Consider the following 21,967-nt stretch of genomic DNA (forward strand, 5'->3'; position numbering starts at 1 on the left):
TAATGCCAAAGAAACTCCTGTCATTCTGCCTCTCGGAAAACACTACTCCCAACTGCACAGTTCAAGACCCCACCCAAGCCTGCCCTGCATCGCGGTCTGTGCGCTCCAGCCGAGTCGCTCTTTGTTTTGGCCAAGGATACAAAGGGAGCTGCCTGATCCGTCTGGCAGCCCGAGGGAGAGGGTGGGAGGAGAGGGTGGAAACTTGAGGTGCTGGGGCGTGTGCTGGAGGAGAGTATCTGGGGACCAGAGGGCTAGTCACGTGCGCGTGAAACTCGACCTAGGAGGAGGGGAAGTGAAGGGAATCCCCCTACCTCGGGGCGCAGCCTGGGAGGGGTGTAAACACAACTATTAACTCCGTAGACTCACTTCTTCCATGCCCTGCTTTGCAGATCGGTGGCGCCCGGCGGGTTCCCAGCTCCCCGAGTCTTCCGAGGGGGCAAAGGAGGCGAGAACACGAGGCTGTCGGGCTGAACCTCCGAGGCCGCGGGGACCCGGTGTGCAGACAAGAGCGGAGCGCCCGTATCGTTCAGAGCTGGCCCCCTGGACGCCAGACGCCGAGAGTGTGGACGCGCCACGAAGGCGCTGCGCTCCCCGAGGCATCCGCGCCTGTAGGAGGCCCGTGTGCTCCCGACCAGAGGTGAGCAGCGGGTGGGGGAAGGGGGTCCCCGGCTGGGCGTCCGCGGAGAGCCACCCAGGCCGGCTCCCACCGACACGCCCAGGCTCCTCAAGGAAAACCCGTTACCTGAGCCGGTGGGTCCCGCGGCGCATTGTCCCGTCTCTTCAAGCGCGTCCCTCCCTCCCCTTTATTCTGGTCCGACCGACTCCCCTTTTCCTCTCGGCCCCCCTTTTGCTGCACTTCCTCTGTTTAGAACAACACTCTTGCCGGAGTTCGAACGGACCTGCGGGAGCGCCTGAATCTAAAGCCCCATTTCACAGATGAAGGTACTGAGGATTCCCCCCACCCGCGCCACCGGGAGAAGCGACTCGTGCTTTCCTCCTCTCCCCCTCTCTTGCCCTTCCCTGCCCCTCTGCTCTCAGCTTTCCTGGGTCTCACCCCTACTGAGCTCCCCGCCCCCGCGCCGCCCACGTTCTGTCTCCTCCCGCGCTGGCGGCCGCGGCGAGGGGGAGCTCGGGCTCCTTTCCTCCCTTTGGTAAACACACCCGCCAGCCCGCCCATCCGCCGACACTGCCCTTATAAAGTCAGTGGCCGCCGGACTTCCTGCTGGAGCCCGAGCCCCCTCCCCTGGCCGGAGAAGGCGGGCGGGCTCCGAGGCGCGCAGCGTGGTGCCCCGCGCCCTACCGAGTGAGTGAGGGGCGCACGGGGTGTCGGGGGCGCCGGAGGGCCCGCCCTGGGTCTCCTTCCACGTGGCAGCTGTTGGCTTGGACCGAGAGTCTGTAGAGACATGGGTCGCCTGGTGCAGAAATGGAGAGGGCTTGCTGTCGCCCTGCCTCAGAGGAGAGGAGTGGTCTCATAGGGGCAACAGGAAGGAACGGGTCTTAGGCTAGCCTCAGACTTCCCCTTCCTCCTCCTGCTTGTTTCTGGGGGTCCTTCCTGGCGCGGGAAGCGGGGTACAGCCCAGCGGTGGCTTCAGAGCGCGCTCTGTCCTTTGCTGACCTTCGGGGACTTGGGGTTGGGCCCCCGGGAATGGGGCTCTGCGCGCCCTGGCCTGGGTGGAAGAGCCGGCAGCGCTCCAGGAAGCTGTTGCGCGCAGACAGGACCTTCCTTATCTCTGATAGTGGCCCGGGGCGGAAGCCCAGCTCCACGTGCGCCCCTGGCACTGCCAGTGCGCCCAGAGCCCGGTTGGCAGTACCCGCCGGGAAGCCCGGGGCTCTATGGGGCCTCCATGAAGGCCTCTTCGCGGGCTAGCTCGAGGGGTCTCAGGAGCCACCATGATGCAGGACCCTTTCCAAGGGCTGCTGGGGACCCTACGCTCTGTTCCTGTGCAGGCTCGTGGCCACCATGGCCCCCACGCTGCAGCAGGCGTACCGGAGGCGCTGGTGGATGGCCTGCACGGCAGTGCTGGAGAACCTCTTCTTCTCTGCCGTGCTCCTGGGCTGGGGCTCCCTGCTGATCATGCTCAAGAATGAAGGCTTCTATTCTAGCATGTGCTCAGGTATGCCGGAGAAGGGACAAGTCAGGCTGGGGGAGGGGCAGCAGAGGGGGAGGCTGGAAGCCGGAGGAAGACAGATGGCCTGGTAGACAGAAAGCAGGGCTGCTTAAGACAGCACTGGGCAGGGAGTTGGACAGCCCCATTTCTTGACCTTTTCAAACTTCCTCTAGAGAATGGGTGGCATTCTGCCCTCCCTACCTCGTTTATCTAATCCACTCTTCACTGAATGCCAGGTATCCTGCTGGGCATCCAGATCCTGGGACTGACCAGCAGGGTCCTAAGCCTTTGGCAGCCTCAGGTCTAGAGCAAGATGGAGGCTCCTGGAAGAAATGCTGCACCTAGCTGGGTGAGGGATTTCTTAATAGGGCTATTGTAAGGCTAGATAAGGCAAAGGAGAGCCTACAACAGAGATTTGAATATCAAGGACCCGCACTCCTCCTTTTTCTGGACCTTTGAGCACCCCCGTCTTCAAATCACCCCTTTGCACAAAGTGAATAACCTTTCCTCTAGGCCAGGCATTGTGGAGGGTCTCTGTCTTCCATTTCAGTCACCTCGGCTTTGTGTGAGTGCCCCCAAATGCAGGAGCCAGAATTCTAACATTGCTGAATAATACTTTTTTGTATGGATCTACACATTTTGTTTATCCATTCATCAGTTGGTGGACATTTGAGTTGTTTCCACTTTTTGGCTATTATGAGTAGTGCTCTTGTGAACATTCATGTATAAGTTTTCCTGTGAACATATGTTTTCCTTCCTCTTAGGTATATACCTAGAAGTGGATTTGTTGGGCCATAAGGGTAACTCTGTGTTCCTCATTTTGAGGAACTGCTGGACTGTTTTCCAGAGAGGCTTCACCATTTTTACATTCCCACCAACAGAGTATGAGGGTTCCAATTTTTCCACATCCTCACCAACACTTGTTAATGCTCATCTTTTTTTTATTATAGCTGTTCTAGTGGATGTAAACTGTTATTTTTTTCTTGGTTTTGATTTGCATTTCCCTAATGGCTAATGATGGTGAGCATCTTTTCATGTGCTATCGGCCACTGGTATATGTTCTTGGCAGAAATGTCTCTTCACATCCTTTGTCCATTTTTTACATTGGGTTGTTTGTCTTTTTATTATTGAGTTGTAAAAGTTCTTTATATTCTAGATACGAGTCCCTTATCAGATACATGATTTCAAGATTTTTCTCCCGCTGTGGGCTGTCTTTTCAGATTCTTCAAGGTGTCTTTGGAGCACAAAAGTTTTTAACGTTGATGAAGTCCAATTATCTATTTTTTTCGTTTGCTATTTGTGTTTTAGTGTCATGTTTAAGATACCATTGCCTAATTTAAGGTTGTGAAGAGCTACGCCTAGGTTTTCTTCTAAGAGTTTTGTAGTTTTAGCTCTTACATTTAGATCTTTGATCCATTTAGAGTTAATTTTTGTACATGGTGTGAGGTATTCACCTGGTGTTTCAAGTGGCGGTGAAGTGAGTGTGTGTCTGAGCCTGGGTGTTTGGGATGACTAGAGGTGACAGAGTGAACCCGCCTGCTTTTCTCAGAGCTTATTTGTCCACATGTGGAAATCAGGCACAACATGTGTCTCTTCTCCCACCTCTCTTTCATTCAAGGGACTCCAGCCTAAATGCTTGAGACCTTAGGCTGATGGGAGGTGTCTGCTTCGTCATGCTGCCCTGTCAAAAGCTCTTACTCGCTGCTTCTTGAAGCCTTGTTCATTGTGGTCTCAGCCTCCCTCTGCAGGATCCCAAGAACACGGAGTCAGACCAGGAATCTGTGTCCCCATAGTGTGTGGAAACCAACAGGCAGCGTGGCTTCCAACTCGGCGATGTGCTGCTTGGCCGATTTGAGCCAGTTACTTAACTTTCTTAATATTTCAGTTATCTTGTATGTGAAACAGGACCAATAATCCTTACCTCAGGAGGCTGTTGTGAACATGAAATGAGAGCAAGCATACAAAATTCAGACTGCAAGTGGGGGTGGTTATTATATCCTGGACCCAGCTTTGCCATCATTTGCTGTGTGACCTTAGGCAAGTCACCTGTCCTCTCTGGATCTCTGCTTCCAAGTTTGTGAAATGGAGTGGACAGCCCTCATCCTCTTGGCTGCAGAGCAATGATGTGAGGACGAAATGATGTCATTTAACAAATGTGGAGCTCATTATTGAGGTGTTCGTTAATGGTGGCTCTGGGGTTCCCTGGCCACACCCTCTGTCTTCTCAGTGTTCTCTGCTCTCTCTCGAAGTGTGCCCTGGGTTGGGTGGTTGACCCACCTGTAGGGGTGTCACAGCTAAAGAGGGCTCTGTTACTTAGAATTTAGGCAGAGACAATTCAGTTATCACACTCTATTGTATATCCAGCATAAGTGCCAAAATATTAAAGCAATGACTAAAGTTCATTAAGCATTTACTATTTGCTAGTTAGATCCTCAGTCTTCATAACAAATCTGTGTTGTAGGTATTATAATAACCCCATTTTATAGAAGAGAAAGCTGAAGCTCAGAGATGCTCAGTAACTTGCTCAACTTGCTATAAAAGTGGGGCGGTTGGATTTCAGAGACCTCTTCTGTTGTAATTGACATTGCGTGCCCAAGGTCACGCAACTAATAAGTAAGGAGCAGAGTGAGGATTCAACCTCAGATCTGACTCCAGAACCTTTCTCCTAGGCCTCGTGGGAATGATGTAGCTCTCTCTCACCTCCTTCAGCTTAGAGTTCTCCTGGGGGAGTCCAGCTATAGACAGCCTAGAAGCCCAATCCTACAGGTGTTTTGGTGAATGTCAGCTGCGGGAAAGTGAAGCATCAGGGAGTGAGGGAGGGCTCGCTGACCTGGGAGACAAAGAAAATGGGATCATTTTGTGAGTGTGTGCACGGCAATCCCAGAGCCAGCCTCCCGGGTGGTTGCAACCACTCTCTTATTTCACAGATGGGGTCACAGAGCTTCAGAGTTCAGCAGCACAGCCAGTGGAGCCAGGATTTGAAGGAGCTGGGATGCTTACCCATGATTCTGTTTTCCACTGCTTCCCAGACCTAGTCATTTATAGTTCACTTTTGTGATTTTACCATTTCTGTGTGTCAGAGGTACTATTATTTACTTAAGACTTCCTTTTAAGTCAACCCACTTTAAAAACAAATTAGGGTCATTTTAAAGTGTAATATCCTTGGAATCTTGAGTTTGATGTTATTTACACACATGCACACACATCATGCATAATATATGTTTCTAATACATACATATATGTATATATATATATATATAAACATGTTTCTAATATATACATACATATGTTTCTAATACATACATATATATATGTATATGTGTGTGTGTATATATATATATGTTTCTGATACACATTCAAATAAATAACAACTATGAAACACCAAAAACCATTCGAGGGGGGCCGGCATGGTGGCGTAGCATTTAGCTTTAGTGGCCCCAGGGTTTGCTGGTTTGGATCCTGGGCATGGACATACTCACCGCTCTTCAAGCCATGCTGATGCAGCGTCCCACATGGAAGAACTAGGAGGACCTCCAACTAGGATATACAACTCTGTACTGGGGCTTTGGGGAGAAAAAAGAAAAAGAGGAAGATTGGCAACAGATGTTAGCTGAGGGTCAGTCTTCCTCAAAACAAAAACAAAAACAAAAACAAAAACAAAAACAAAAACAAAAACCGTTCCATGTACCTCCTAAACCCATCTTGAGTGCCCCACTTACTATGCATACCACATTTTGGGAAACACTGTTTTTCCTGGCTTCTAAGCCCAATTCTATCGCTGACTTACTGAACACATTTTCCCTGTCCCACCCCATCCCTCACTTTACGTGTCTATAAAAGTGGGGTGGTTGGATTTCAGAGACCTCTTCTGTTGTAATTGACATGTATAGAGGTCTAAGAGGTCTTTGCATCTTGGGCTGGCTTCCCTTGGATCAGAAGACTGGCTTTATTCAACCCCTCAGAGTGATCAGGCCTCTAGAGCTAGCTCATATTAGTCAAACTCACAAGAAGTGATCAATAAACCAGAGACACGAATGCATTAATTGGCCTTGAGTTATTTGTAATTCACTGGGCTGCAATTCTCTGCTGGTGGAAGAACACATTTCCTGCCAGCACTGGCACAGGCTTGGGAAACTTACTAAACTGCCCTGTTCAGGACAGAGAAGCCCTGTGGTGCAAAGGAAAAGTGTTGGCTTTGGAGATTGTGTTGAGTTTGAATCTGAGAATGCCTGTGCGACGCTGTGTGACTGTGAGTTGCTTTGCTGCTCAGAGCCTTGTTGTCGATTATATGGGGATCATTATGCTCACTTTTTAGGGTTATTGTGAGGCTTAAATGAGATACTATGTGAAAAAGCCTGGCACAAAGTACGTGTTAATTAATTGAGAGCTAGTGGGATGGTTCGTGAGTGGAAGTGTCATTTGACTGTGAACGACTTAGGAGTAGGGACAGTGTCTAATTCAGGGGCTGCAAACTCAAATGCCAACAGGGGCCAGGCAAGTGGTAATAATTGGGCAAAGCAGGGCAGGGGTAACATGGCAAATGTCTGGGAGCTAAAAGAGAAGTGAGAACTTAGGTGATCTAGAGAGGGCGAGTCCTGGCAGAAAGAGGTGGCCCCCACTCAGCTCCAGCAATGGCCAGATCTGACTTCTTAAAGAGAAGCCAGATTTTTATGTGATGACTCCTAATTTTCAACTGGCACCTGACTAAAATTTGCAAGCCAAGCAAAACATATGTGTGGGGCATTGCTGTCACCTGTTTGCAGCCTCTGGCCTAGAATTTGCATTTCTCCCTGTCCCAACACAGTGCCTGTCATATGGAGATGTCCAATAAGTGCGTGTGGATTGAATAAACGGGTGCAGACAAACCTGGTGGAGAAATGAACAGTGATCATAAAGATCACTAAATTATGGGGCTGGCTTGAACCCCAGAGACTGTATGGTCCAAACCCCTAACTGCTTCTTCCAGGTGCCTGAGCACTCTCCCCAGCTTTCCTGGCAGCTGGCACTTACCAATGGGAATGTCTCCATTGCCCAAGGCACTTCCTCCCATGTTTGGCCAGCACTCAGGATGTGAAAATTCTTCCTTCTATTCTTCCTTATGTTAACACACAGATCACTTCACCCTGCTGCCACCTGCCTGCGTGCCTTTCAGATATCTGAAGTCACAGGTCATTGTCACCATCGAGGGCAGATGCTTCCCTTCTTCCAGCCTTTAGGCTCTATCACATCCTCCAGTTTTGCTCTCTTCACAGCACCTGTCAATCAGTGTCCATTTGTTTTCTTGTTTATCATCTAATACAAACCCTGTGAGAGCTGAGAGCTTCCTTTCTTATTCGTTGTGGTATCTCCAGCACTTAGAGAAGAGGCTCACCACATTGTGACCCTCCAGGGGGACCATCATCTACTCCTTTATCAGCTATTTCAGCAGCATCTTCTCAGGGCCAGGCCCTGTGCAAAGCTCTTCGCTCACGTTCTCCAACTGAATCTCTTCAGGAGCCTGTGGGTTGGGCAGTCTCTGCTGCCTTTTATAGGCAAGGGGCCTGAGGTTCAAAGAGAGGTTGCTTGTCCAAGCTTGCACACCTAGTAAGGATGGTGGTGGGAATTCAGACCCTGGGCTGTCTGCCTTCCAGGTACACCCTGAGTTTGCCCTTGGCAATGATGCCTAAGTAACAAATAGGGGGCAGGGGAGCAGCCACTCATGACTCACTGAGCACTGAGTGAAGTGGAATCACCCTCCTTCCTCCACCACTAGCCTTTTCTTTAACTTGTCACCACTCCAAGTTGGCAGTTTTCCTTGAGGATAAGTCCTCCAGCTGAACTTCTAAAGGGTTCTGGAGGGCAGTGCCGCGGTCCTGATTCAGTTTCATCATCTGGAGAATGGGAATACCTTATGAGCTGACTCACTGGGCTGTCGTGAGTTAATGCAGTGACTGTTGAGAATAGTGCCTAGAATGTAGTTAAGTGCTCAACAAATATTATCAAATATCATTAATGGGAAAAGCTTCCTCTAAGTTTTAAGTGAGTTCTCATTACATCACTTGAGCATCACTTGCTGATTTTGTCCACAGATTCGAGAGTGCTTCCTTTTGGGCGTCTACAATCCCCTAAGGTTAGACATTGAGTGTGAAGGGGAGGAAGACTATCCTCTACCCACTCTGGGTGCTTTCGGGCTGGGCTACAAATTAAATTGACATGAGACCAAATAGCAGGAGAAAATCAAACAAAGCTTTATAACATGTATACATGAGAGAGACCCACTGGGTAACTGAGTATCTCAACAAGATGGTGGAGGTTCTCACCTTAATACTACCTTCAGCTAAAGAGAAAGGAGGATGTTGGGGGTGGTGGAGTCAGCTATGGGAGATTACCAGAAAGCACAGTAAACAAGAGTATGCAGATTTAAGTCCTCACCTTCTGCACTGATAAGAGTTTCTAGAGATAAGGTCATCCCCCCTTCTTCCTGGTACAGAGAGGGAGATACCTTTACAAATGGAGATTTCCCCTATAAATGTAAATGTCTCTTACAAAGGGTAAGTTCTACTTTTCAGAGCTTCTTTCCCTTCTGCAGTTTCTTAAAAGTAACCAGCCCAAAATAATCCTCATGCCAGAGACACATTTTGGGGTGGCCAATTCTGATCTCCCACAGTCCCGCCTTTGAAACTAAGAAGTTTCACAGTCCTTTTGAAACTTAAAGAAGTTTCATAGTCCAGAAGCTGAGTTGGTAGATTGTTCCATCTCACTGAACACATTTCTTAGTCCTGATAACAGATCAGTCCAGTTAAGTTCATTTTAGAAGGCAGTGATGCAGGTGGGCTCCCAAAGTTAGGCCTATATTGTGGAAGCAAGCAATCAGGTATTTAATAAGAAGCATTTTTATGGAAACAAAAGAAAAACAAGGTTAATGGTTGGAGCAAATTATAAACCAGGTTCTGAGTTCAGAGGATAGCCAGTCAAGAAGATTTCTAGATGTCAGCTCCAAAGCATCTTTTGCAGCTTAAAATGTCTCTGATGATGTCATCAGTTAATCTCTCTGAAGTTTATATCAAGTCCTCCAGCTTCAGTTTGCAAGGCTTCAGCAAAAAGGGCGAGTTCAGTTCTCAGTGATTCCAAATGAAAATTATGGAAAAAATCAAAAACGTTAGTTTGGAGATTTGTAGGCAGATATTTCAGGAGACTAGAAGAATTCAGGATCCACTCCAGTCAACAGATATAAAACAAAAACCTCAAAGACAATTAACAAAACTAGGATTTTTTTTTTTTTTGTGAGGAAGATCAGCCCTGAGCCAACATCCATGCTAATCCTCCACTTTTTGCTGAGGAAGACCGGCTCTGAGCTAACATCTATTGCCAATCCTCCTCCTTTTTTCCCCCAAGCCCCAGTAGATAGTTGTATGTCATAGGTCCACATCCTTCTAGTTGCTGTATGTGGGACGCGGCCTCAGCATGGCCGGAAAAGCGGTGTGTTGGTGCGCACCCGGGATCCGTACCGGGGGTCCGAACCCCGGCCGCCAGTATCGGAGTGTGCGCACTTAACTGCTAAGCCCCGGGGCCGGCCCAAAACTAGGATCTAATATCCACAAATGTGTACTATAGTTTTTAATTAAATATAATTTTTCTCTCTAAAATTATCCTCATTCTTTGTAAAAAATAGCCAAATTAAGACTAACTGGTTTGCAAGTTAAGTCTAGTTTCAATATATTTGGCTCAGTTATTTACATAAGTACAGCAAGAATAGCAATTGATCATATAGGCTCTTTTAAATGTGCTTTGCTGGAACTTTTTATAAGAAATCTCGGATTGAACTTCAAAGGCCTCTCGAGACCAGGAACACCAAGCCAAGGATTTTGTCATCAGACTTTGCCTGCAACACCTACAGATTTGGGTGAATTCCTCTCTTCTTGAGGTCCCCCAAAATATTGGGGTTCTTTGTACTTGCCAGATAAGTGACATTCCTTACTTATCCAGTAAGTGCTGCTTGGAACGCTGAACATACCAGGCCAATATTTTCACGTGGCTTGATTCCATAAAGTCCAATCTTTCTCTCTCAAAAGCTGTCTTGTCATATCTGAGTTTGTATGTTTTTCTCAGATATAATATTCCAGTCAAAGCCTTGGTAATATAAACAGTGTTTCCAATTGTGTCCCGTTATAAGGAGAACAGATTCTTATTGAACTTATGCAAATAACTATATTGCCATGAAATAAGATCGTTTACTTACTAAGAGTTTCCAAATTCTGGAGGGATCAGGTAGAGAGAAAAAGATAAATATTTCAATTCTGCTTACAAAACTATAATTTACCAAATTTCTGTAAGTCATAGTTAGCTTAAGAGAAGAGAAAAAGTTTTCCTTAAATCTGAAAACAAAGCGTTAAAAAAATCAGCAATATTTCAAATGAAAAAAATCATAAAATTTATAATCATCCTCATCAGTTCATTCAGTCCTGTGTAACCGATTCTTCTTCTTCTTTTTTTTTTTTTTGTGAGGAAGATCGGCCCTGAACTAACATCTGCCAATCCTCCTCTTTTTTTGCTGAGGAAGAGGGGCCCTGGGCTAACATCCACGCCCATCTTCCTCTACTTTGTATGGGACGCTGCCACACCGCGGCTTGCCAAGCGGTGCGTCGGTGCGTGCCGGGATCCGAACCGGCGAACCCCGGGCCACTGCAGTGGAGCGTGCGCACTTAACCACTTTGCGCTACTAGGCCGGCCTCATGTATAATCGATTCTTGATCTTAATCTTCTGTTAGCAGTTTTATGGGGCCATTAGTTTCTCTGTTAGAGTTTTGTAATTTCTTACCTAGTTCAGTTCTATAATCTGAAAGTTTGTCAGAAACCTGTATTCCAGAGTAAGTGCCAGAGTCCTTTCCATGAATCTCTGAAGATGAAAACTTTTGCAGAAGCACCAGAGTAAAACAATAACTGTCTGAAAACAACAAAAGACCCCCAAATGGCATTGACAAAGAAATTTGGTTAATTTTGTGACATACAACACTTTAAAATAACCATAATTATGACTGATAACCAGGACAGATCAGAATTTTAGTAATGTTATACAATTTCAAAACACCTATATCAACAATATTCACCAACATAATATCATAGGTCCCCATGAAACAATGCTTAGCTATCCATTTAACCAAAGTAAGACTCACTCAAAGGTAGAGAAAACCTTTTTTAATTTCTCTACCAACAGCAGACTGAAGTTCAAGAAAATTATCCTTTAAGAGAGAGAGAAATAAATTCTAATTTTGTACCAGTTTAGTTTTTGACATTAAAAGTCATTTACTTAATTGGATTTACTTTAATCCCAGCCAACTTGACCAGGCGTAAAACTTCTCAGGGTTTTACTTTTACAAACTTTATGTCACTTACTTTTTTTTTTTTTTTTAAAGATTTTATTTATTTATTTTTCCCCCCAAAGCCCCAGTAGATAGGGCTACATATAGTATGTATATCATAGCTGCACATCCTTCTAGTTGCTGTATGTGGGACTCAGCCTCAGCATGGCCGGAGAAGCGGTGCCTTGGTGCACACCCAGGATCCGAACCCGAGCCACCAGCAGCGGAGCGCGAGCACTCAAACGCCAAGCCACGGGGCCGGCCCTGTCACTAAATTTTACATTCAGAATTTGTCCCAAGTTTTTTCCTTTCCTAATACTTTAGGACAAATTTGTCTTCTTTTTTTTAACAAAACAAAAATATTTCCATTTTTCATACCTTCTTTACTAAAAACATATATCTTACTTTCCTTGAATACAAACATATTTTCCTTATTAATTTCTAGTAGCCTTAATCACATATTAGAATTTTAACCCTTAGAAACCCTAATTTTTAAGTAAAAACTAAGAAGTAAGCAATTATAAACTTTCTTTTACATTGGTATCCCATGGCCTGACAAACCTACAAACACTTTTCACAATTTCGGGAATCATGTTACTTTAGAGTACAATCTTTTTTTTTTTTTTAATTGATGTTTTAATAGTTTATAACATTGTGAAATTTTTGGTTGTACATTTTTGTTTGTCCATCACCATATACGTCTCCCTTCACCCCTTGTGCCCACCCCCTACCCCCATTGCCCCTGGTAACCACAATCAGTTTTCTCTGTCCATGTGTTGGTTTATATTGCACATATGAGTGAGATCATATGGTGTTGGTATTTCTCTTTCTGGCTTATTTCACTTAACATAATACCCTCCAGGTCCATCCATGTTGTTGCAAATGGGACGATTTTGTCTTTTTTTATGGCTGAGTAGTATTCCATTGTATATATATACCACATCGTCTTGATCCAATCATCAGTAGAGGGACACTTGGGTTGCTTCCACTTCTTGGCTATGGTGAATAATGCTGCAATGAACATAGGGGTGCACAAGCCTCTTTGGATTGTTGATTTCAGGTTCATTGGATAGATTCCCAGTAGTGGGGTAGCTGGATCTTAGGGTATTTCTATTTTTAATTTTTTGAGGAATCTCCATACCGTTTTCCATAGAGGCTGCACCAGTTTGCATTCCCACCAGCTGTGTATGAGGGTTCCTGTCTCTCCACATCCTCTCCAACATTTGTTGTTTTTTTTCTTGGTGATTATAGCCATTCTAATGGGCGTGAGGTGATATCTTAGTGTTGTTTTGATTTGCATTTCCCTGATGATTAGTGATGTTGAACATCTTTTCATATGCCTATTGGCCATCTGTATATCTTCTTTGGAGAAGTGTCTATTCATTTCCTCTGCCCATTTTTTGACCAGGTTGTTTGTTTTTTTGTTGTTCAGTTGTGTGAGTTCTTTATATATTATAGAGATTAACCCCTTGTCAGATATATGTTTTGCAAATATTTTCTCCCAGCTGGTGGGTTGTCTGTTCATTTTGATTCTGGTTTCATTTGTCTTGTAGAAGCTCTTTAATCTGATAAAGTCCCAATTATAGTACAATCTTTTAATAAAACACAAGACATGTTTACCAACAGACCCACAACACCTTTTAGCTTTTCTGTAATAAGAAGCCAAAAGTAGATAAGCTTATATTTAGTAATTAATATCTAATATCCTGTCTTATTTGAAAATGATCTAAAATACTTAATGAATTTTTATCATTAACCTAGCAAAACTTCAAAGTTTCAAGTTACCAAAGAGATTTTGGAAGTTATTTTAAGTACAAACTATAATTATTGCTAAAAGTTTATCTATAAACTCTAAAACACTTACATCTAAATCATTTGTTCCCAACAATTATGTTTAGATTACTCAAGAAAACTTCATGAGACACTGGGCAAAATTAGCTATCACTTTAAGCTATTTCTGCTGACAAATTTGTAAAAGCGATAACATGTCTGCATCATAGCCAATGCTGATAACTCTGACATGTCTAGTTTATCAAACCAACAAACTTAAACGAGGTTTCATTCACTAAAGATTATTTTATATCACGTTAACTTGAAAGACATGTAAGTGCTTACTTTAAGCCAATTAAACAGAGCTCTTAATTTTGGCTATACCATCCGGAGGTAAAATATCGCACACATGTAACATACATAGAGACACACACATAAACAACAGACAGATGCAACAAAGATTTTATAGCTTCTGTTAAAAATTTTAGCAGTTTGTGTCTGCAAAAGCTTCTTTTCCATTTTTTTTTCCTTTCTGTCTTAGGAATCTCCCCTTTCGTTAAGCACTTGCACAAGTCTCCAGAGTTCAGAGGGGAGGCTTTGGGATTGGCCAATGAACTTTGAACTATTTTCTAGAGCCATAACTGCAGAAATTTGCTTGCAGAGATTTGTAGGACAAAGACAGTTGCTTCTAGAGCCTCAAAGAACTGGATTACACTTTGAATGACAAGTTGACCCACCCTTCCAGCTACATTTTTTTCCCAAGTGCTTTTTTTTTTTTTTTTAAATATCAGGGAAAATTTTAACTTAAGAGGTGAATTAAAGATTTGTACATTCTAAAACTTCAGGACAATGTATCACACCTTTAAAAGTCTGCACCTTTCTAAGTGTACAATTTAACTCTACACCTTGGCAAGGGAAAGCTCCTATTATCTTCTTTATTAGCCCCTGATATTAGTCTCTAGTTTTTATCTCATATGGTGTGGGCTCAGGCAACCCCATTGACTTCCTTTTTCTAAGTTTAATTAACACTGTCTGAAGGGCAGATTTATATGCTGTCTTACAATCAGGCATGGGAAACGTTCCCTTTTCCCAGTGAGACACAATGTCTATTCCCATAATACAATCTATAATACAATTCATGCAAAAATAGATACAATCACTTTATATAAAAGCCCATAAATACATCAGTGTTTCTACAAAATTTCATCCGAATTCCATCAACTCTTATACCGCTAATCATAGTTTTCATTAGGACTTTATCAATAGGTCTTGGTCTTATAATTTTGGACAAGGGAAGCATTGCCAGTGAGACATTTTAAAACACACTCAGGCGAAGTTGATATAACCTCTTTATATAAAATCAGCTCAAACATTCCAACCTTTATAATCTTATCAACACTTACACTTTTACATTTTTCTCAATTTAATTGTAACCTGAGTCAGGGTCTTAAGGCTAGTCATTCTTTTTTCTTTTATAATTTTTTTTTTTAATAATTTATTTATTTATTTATTTATTTTTCCCTCAAAGCCCCAGCAGATAGTTGTACGTCACAGTTGCACATCCCTCCGGTTGCTGCATGTCGGACGCGGCCCCAGCATGGCCGGAGAAGCGGTGCGTCGGTGCGCGCCCGGGATCCGAACCCGGGTCGCCAGCAGCGGAGTGCGTGCACTTAACCACTAAACCACGGGGCCGGCCTGTATTTTTTTTTTTTTTTAATTGGGCCTTTTCATAGGTACCAAGAAAACAATTATGGTGAGAGCTCTCAAAAATTTTTTTTCGTAGGGCCGGCCCCGTGGCTTGGCGGTTGAGTGCGTGCACTCCGCTGCTGGCGGCCTGGGTTTGGATCCCAGGCGCGCACCGACGCGCTGCTTCTCTGGCCATGCTGAGGCCGAGTCCCACATACAGCAACTAGAAGGATGTGCAACTATGACATACAACTATCTACTGGGGCTTTGGGGGGAAAAATAAATAAAAATCTTAAAAAGAAAAAAAAAATTTTTTTTCCCCAATTTAGAAGTTTTCTCAATTTAAATGATCCATTGTCTGGCCACATTGACGAGTAGGATCTTAATCTTAACAGCGACTCATACCAAAGCTTAAACATGGATGCAAGAGGCGTCCCCAAAAGAGATCCAGAGAATTCACTCCCCAAAATAAGAAAGCACAACAAGCAAACAATGAAGGTTGAGATGACAAAGCCCCCTTATGAAAGCAAATGGGACCCCTTATGACAAACTTCCCTGAGAGCAGGCACAGCTGGACAAAGAGTGTGTCCCAGAACCCCAGTCTACTCGACTGGCCGCCAAGATGCATGCCGGTACGTACATCCTCCGGATGGCAGAGACAAGAAAGGTCACAAAGCCAAGATCCCAAGACATAGAACAAGACAAAAGCCCTGGAACCCCAGTCTACTTGACTGGCTGCCAAGATGCATGCCAGTACATGTATCCTCCGGATGGTTGAGACCAACGAGGTCACAAAGCCAAGCCTCAGACAACAGGCTTATAGACATGCCTGTGTCTTATGACAAATGACAAAATAAGACAGAGACAAGGAGACATAGTGACTGTATCTAGGAGGAAAAGGATCAATTCACCAGTGAGTACTCAACCAGATCCTAGAGTCGCTGAGTCCAAGAAGCTAGCTTCACTAATACATTTTGGGATGGCCAATTCTGATCTCCCACAAGTGAATATTACAACTTGTTAAATACTTGATGTCTGTTATTATGTTTGAGCTAGCTGAGGCCTCAGATTGGGCGTATGACTCTCCCTGGGTCACATATGAATTACTGTCATTTATGGAGCCCATCCCCACCAGATATGACTCCAGGCCACCCCCAAAGTCACCTGGTTGGCAGTAAATTAGAGGTATGGGATTTGAGCGCAGGATCCCTGATCCCAGGCTGCTCTCTCCTACGCCCTGCTGCTCCTGCAGTCATGTGCTGAGCCCTCCCTTCCCCCTCCTCAGCTAAGAACACCACCAACACTACCCAGGATGAGCAGCACCAGTGGCCGAGCTGTGATCGCCAGGAAGAGATGCTCAACCTGGGCTTCACGATCGGCTCCTTCTTGCTCAGCGCCACCACCCTGCCGCTGGGGATCCTCATGGACCGTTTTGGCCCCCGGCCCACGCGGCTGGTTGGCAGGTGAGGTGGCCAGGCTGTGGGGAGCTGGAGGGCAGACACGGGCACTGTAAGGGGAGAGGAGGCTCTGGTTGTTCACAGGTCAACCCCACCCCCTCCCCTGTCTCCACAGCGCCAGCTTTTCTGCATCCTGCACCCTCATGGCCCTGGCCTCTCGGGACACCGAAGGTGAGATATCTGGCCTCTCATGCCGGCGCAAGAAAAGAATGGGTGGGATGAAGATGGATGTTTACCCCTACGCCTGCCCTAGGTCTCCTACTGCTCCCCACATGCCCTCATCCACCCCTCTCCCCTTCCCAGTTCTGTCTCCATTGATATTCCTGGCGCTGTCCCTGAATGGCTTTGGTGGCATCTGCCTAACGTTCTCATCACTCACAGTGAGTATGACAAGCCCTGGCTTGGCAGCAGGGCACCCAGGAGTGGGTTGGGGGTAGGAATGAGTGAGGGTCAGAGCGCAAGAGGATCCAGTGGATGCAGATCAAATACACGTGTGTGTGAAACTGTGCAGGCTGCAGCCAAGGGTGGGTGTGAGGCTGTGTACTTGTGGATAAGACTGTGTGTCAGAGGATGGATGTCAGGGTGTGTATGTGTGTGTGTGTGTATCCGGAGCACATAATGTCTACTGAGCTCTGTTCTAGGCACAGGGGCTACAGCACAAATAGAGCTGACAACTTCCTCACCCTCCTGGAAGCTTCCATTCAGGGGCTGGGGGAACAGGCAACCTCCCAAACAAGTAAACGGACAAATTATGTCGGTACTCATGAGTGCTGGAAAGAAAATAAAACCGGATAACGCGATTGGTAGTGACAGGGAGGAAGCAGCTTGAGACAGTGTGTGTGTGGGATGCTGGTTGTGGGAAACGGTGAGTAGGTAAATGTATTTGTGAGTGTGTTATTGAACCAGGTAAAACTGCCGAACTTGACCATGCCTGACCTACAAAAACGGCTTTTGCACAGCGCTCGACCTCTTACGTATGTGTGTGAATTTCGTGTGTGTTACTCTAAGTGTGTATGTTGATGTATGTGAGTGAGTGAGTATAAGGGTTAAAGGCTTAGGAGTGTGTGGTGGGGGGAGGGATTCCTGGCTGGGCCAGCCTCGGGGCTGTTTATTTCGGATGAGCTGAGCGCAGCTTGACCGCCAAACTGGATGTTTTTGGCTGAATTTCACCTCACCCAGCAGCCGCCTTTAATTCCAGCCTGGGACATTTCACAACTCTCTAAGGAAGCGATTCCCTTCCTCCCCGCCCCCTCCCTCTGCAGCCCCATCTTCACGCTGTGCAACTTGGCTCAGGGCCCTAAATCCCTTCTCTCCCTCGTCCTGCCCCCCACCGCACCCGGCCTCACCCCCTACCCTGCCCTTGCTAGCCGCGGGGGCTCTGCCGGCCGCAGCCCGCCGCCTCTCCCCCTGCCCCGCCGCCTGTAATCTCCAGCCAATGGCAGAGCCCGGCGCCGGCCCCGCCCCCGGCCTGGCCCCACCCCCGGCCCGGCCCCGCCCCCGGCCCGGCCCCGCCCCCGGGCCTCCACGCTCGCTGACAGATCCCAGCCAGGATGCCGGTGCTGCCCAGCCCATCATCCTGGGCTAGCCAGACCGGCCTCGCAGTGTGCTGGGCGGAGACAGCGCCCTTGGACCCTGGGGGGTGGGAAGCACCAAGAGCCCAGCTGCTCCCCGGGCCCTAGCACTTTCCCTGGCGTCCTGGGCAGTATGCCTTGCAGACACAGGGTACCAGGGAAACCTTGACCGAGTGGGGGTCAGCCTGACCCTACCCCCTTTTCACAGCCACTTGGAGGTTGGTGGGGGACTCACTTCTCTGTGTTTATCCACCTTCCTTTCCAGAGCGATTTGAGGTCCCCTTCTGGGCCTCTGTGGAGAGGATTTAAGTTTTGTATAGCATCGAAGGCCCTCCCCAGCTATGGGATCTGACCTGGGGCCGATGGTGGGGCCAGAGCGGGTACACAAAGGGTGGCATGACTTTGCTTTCCCCTCCCGCAAGGGTCCCGCTTGGGCCAGTGAGCGGAACATAGGATCCATTAATTCTTTACTGGTGGGAGCTCTGGGCCTGCTCTGCACGGCAGAGCCACCTCCTCTGGACACCTGGCCTGCCCCTGCCCCCTCACTTGGTCTCACTCTCACCTCCCTAGCCCGTCTCATGACTTTCCTGGCTCAGCAGAAACTGTGGGCCCCTTTGGGGCCACTGGGAGAGTGAAGGGGCACCATCCTGTTAAAGAGCCAGCCACGGTCACAGCCTTGGGGCCTGGGATAGAGCGAGGAGAAAGTCATTAACATGCTCAGTGAACTTGAGTACATTTCTTTCCCCTTTGGGACCTCAATTTTCTCATCTGTCAAATGAGTTGCCCTCGATCACTGTTCTTCAACACCCATTCCATGGGTTATTACTAGGTGTCACAAGATAAAGAGGCTCTAGAAAAAACTAACTTGGGAAGTCCTGGGGTTAAACAACATTGACAAAATTTCTCTTTGAGGGCGCTTCTGGGAGCCTTTTAGATGCTAAGTGCATTGGGAGTCCGTAGGAGGGAGGTTAGAGCAGAGTTTCCGACATTGATTTTGCCTGAGAACTTTTCTGTTGCCTCTCACGGGGCTGGTGTGCCTGGAGCTCTCTGCTGGGCTAGATGCTTCCAAGCTTTCTCAGGTGGGTCTGGGAAAGGGGAGCCCTGGGCGGGGGTCATGGTCTCCCCCTGCTCACTGGCGCTGCTCTCCTCCCTCAGCTGCCCAACATGTTTGGGAACCTGCGCTCCACCTTAATGGCCCTCATGATCGGCTCCTATGCCTCCTCTGCCATCACATTCCCGGGAATCAAGGTATGGAGCTGCCTGGGGGGCCGTGAGGTCACTTGGGTTTTCTTTTCACCTTGACGTAAGAACTGGGTGGGGCTGGGTAAGTAGTGGCTAGTGTGTCCGTGACCCAGTTCCTGCCTCCGGAGGTCAGTACCCACCCCCTCTGGGAAATCACTGAAGCATCATGGGAAGAGTCAGGTGCTGCTGCTAACCAGTGGGTCTGATTTCTCTTCTCTCTTCTTTTGCTTTGCTGTTGTCCCAGTCTGGGCCTTTATCCTCTCTCCTGGGCCGGTGCAAGCTTTCTTAGCTGGTCTCTCTGCCTCTGATCTTTTCCCTCTCTCATCTGTCATTCACATGACTTCCAGAATGATCCTAGATGGATGACTGGCTCACACACCCGCTCTGCTTCGCCTACAGAATCAAGTCCAACCTCTTCACATGCATTCAAGTCTCTTGATTCTCTGGCCTCACCTTTCTGGCCACATCTCCTTCCCCTGCCCTGGGGAGACTGGTTGACTTGGGTCAAGGTCACAAAGCTAGTCTGTGCCAGACAAGATCCCAGACAGGTCAGCCCGGTGGACCTAGAGCCAGAAGGCTGAGTTCTAGCTCTGGGCAAACTTGGGGCCTCATTCCTTCCTCTGACATCAAATGATATCAAAGCACCCTTTCCTTCTTTTTTTTTTTTTAATTGCAATAACATTGGTTTATAACATTGTATAAATTTCAGGTGTACATCATTATACTTTTATTTCTGCATAGATTACATCATGTTCATCACCCAAATACTAATTACAGTCCATCACCACACACATGTGCCTAATCATCCCTTTCGCCCTCTGGTAACCACCATTCCAATCTCTGTCTTTATGTGATTGTTTGTTGTTGTTTTTATCTTCTACTTATGAGTGAGATCATACCGTATTTGACCTTCTCCCTCTGACTTATTTCTCTTAGCATAATACCCTCAATGTCCATCCATGTTGTCACAAATGGCTGGATTTCATCGTTTCTTATGGCTGAGTAGTATTCCATTGTGTATATATACCACATCTTCTTTATCCATTCATCCCCTGATGGGCACTTAGGTTGCTTCCAAATCTTGGCTATTTTGAATAATGCTGCAGTGAACACGGGGGTGCACGCATCTTGACTCATTGGTGTTTTCATGTTCTTTGGATAAATACCCAGCAGTGGAATAGCTGGATCGTATGGTAGTTCTAGCCTTAACTTTTTGAGACATCTCCATACTGTTTTCCATAGTGGCTGCACCAGTTTGCACTCCCACCAGCAGCAAAGCACCCTTTCAACTGGGCTATAATGTGCTCCTCAGATTCTGCCTTGGACTGTTAATTTGTTCGTTTAGAGGGCACTAGCTCAGCGTCCCCAAAGGAGTTTGAGAATGTGCATTGGTGGGGGTGGCCATCAGCTGTTCGGGTAGCAGCAGCCACGGAGGGTGGCAGTTCTCCCTTCTTTTGCAGTGGGGTTTGAGGAGCCAGATCTTACCCCTACTCGTATGGGGGTGTGGCCTTTTGAAGCTCTGTCCTGCCCCCATGGAAGAAAGAGCCCCAAGGCCGAGGAGGAGCAGAAGTTTTCCCAGGCAGCACTGGAGCCTGAGGGGAGGGCAGAGGGTGGCAGGGAGGACAAGAGGAATGACACCATCTCTATGTACCTGGCTTCCCCAGTAGAGGGGCTGACACATTGGCACAGAATCCCAGTCAATTCAGAACCTATTGTCCCTGGTTAGAAGGCTTTGGGCAGAGCCCTAGCACACCCCCCTCCCCGCTCAGTTGCTGCACCTGGAGCACCCATGAATACCTGTGAAAAGTGAGATAAGGCTTCTCAGATTGGGTTTGCCTTTCCCCCAGAGAACGTGCCAGGAAGGGGCAGGACAAACACGGTTAGGCCTGGTGCACCTCGAACATTTATTCTCTTCTTTCCTACATAAAACGAAATGACATTTTTGTGTGAAAACAAGCCTGTGTATGGTGTCACAGGCAAAATGTGTGTGCCTTTTTAAGATCAGAATTGAGATTTCAAGGACATTTTGGACTTGTGGCCAGCAACTTCAGCACCTTGTGGGAACTACTTCCACCTCTCTAGGGTGGCTGGGGTGAAAAATAAAGAGGACGGTGGGGCCTCTAGGTCTGGCTCTAAACTTTTGGCCTTGGTTTTCTCATCTGTAAATTGGGCACGAGGAATAGGGTAGAAGAGACCTTCTGTGAGGCCTCTGAGTCCTGGGTTCTACCTCGGGCTGGAAGAGGCAGGTCTGGGCCCAGGCGGCCTCTTCCATGGGCCTGCCCCCTCCTCCCACAGCTGATCTACGATGCCGGAGTATCTTTCGTGGTTATCATGTTCACCTGGTCGGGCCTGGCCTGCCTCATCTTTCTGAACTGTGCCCTCAACTGGCCCAGTGAATCCTTTCCTGCACCTGAGGAAGTTGACTACACGTGAGTGGCTGTGTGGGGGGGCCGGAGTGGGAGGGGGCTCCTCCTGCTGCAGAGGAGGAGGCTAGGGGTGTGGTGGTGTGATGGACAGAATCAGCTTTGGAGTCGGAGAGACCTGGATTTCCTGAGCTTTCCGAGCTCTGCTCTCTCATCTGTGCAAAGGGCCTGATCCTGCCCCCGGCCAGGTGTTGTGAATAGACCTGGCACATAAGAGGCCGTCAAAACAGGGTGACTGCTATTATTATCGTCCTTTCCGGGTTTGGAGGACAGGATCAGAGTAGGAGGGACCCTAGTAATAGCGCCATGTGCCATGTGGATCCAGAAGGGGGATAGGAAGGAGTCAAATACCCCACCATTTGTGGGGGCAAC

General features: G+C 47.2%; 2 protein-coding genes across 4 annotated transcripts in view; both read left to right on the forward strand.

Moving 5' to 3' along the window:
- Positions 1–319: 319 nt before the first annotated feature.
- SLC43A1 (solute carrier family 43 member 1) overlaps positions 320–21,967 on the forward strand; it is a 32,585-nt gene continuing 10,937 nt past the window's right edge. Inside the window, exons 1-8 of one of the 3 annotated variants that reach the window (XM_058526847.1) lie at positions 575–637; positions 870–942; positions 1,948–2,114; positions 16,188–16,365; positions 16,475–16,530; positions 16,663–16,739; positions 19,086–19,178; positions 21,468–21,601. In XM_058526847.1, the coding sequence (XP_058382830.1) occupies positions 1,961–2,114; positions 16,188–16,365; positions 16,475–16,530; positions 16,663–16,739; positions 19,086–19,178; positions 21,468–21,601 (692 nt within the window). In that variant the 5' untranslated portion in view covers positions 575–637; positions 870–942; positions 1,948–1,960. Of the gene's footprint in view, positions 638–869; positions 943–1,183; positions 1,304–1,947; positions 2,115–16,187; positions 16,366–16,474; positions 16,531–16,662; positions 16,740–19,085; positions 19,179–21,467; positions 21,602–21,967 lie in introns of those variants that run through there. The other 2 variants (XM_058526849.1, XM_058526848.1) reach the window with 2 other exon arrangements.
- Positions 17,180–21,967, forward strand: part of SSRP1 (structure specific recognition protein 1) — a 205,995-nt gene continuing 201,207 nt past the window's right edge. The window contains exon 1 of the mRNA XM_058526846.1: positions 17,180–17,192. The gene's annotated coding sequence lies outside the window, so the exon portion shown is untranslated. The remainder of the gene's footprint in view (positions 17,193–21,967) is intronic.

The sequence above is a fragment of the Diceros bicornis genome, chromosome 31 (genome assembly GCF_020826845.1).
Source record: "Diceros bicornis minor isolate mBicDic1 chromosome 31, mDicBic1.mat.cur, whole genome shotgun sequence".
Lineage (NCBI taxonomy): Eukaryota > Metazoa > Chordata > Mammalia > Perissodactyla > Rhinocerotidae > Diceros > Diceros bicornis.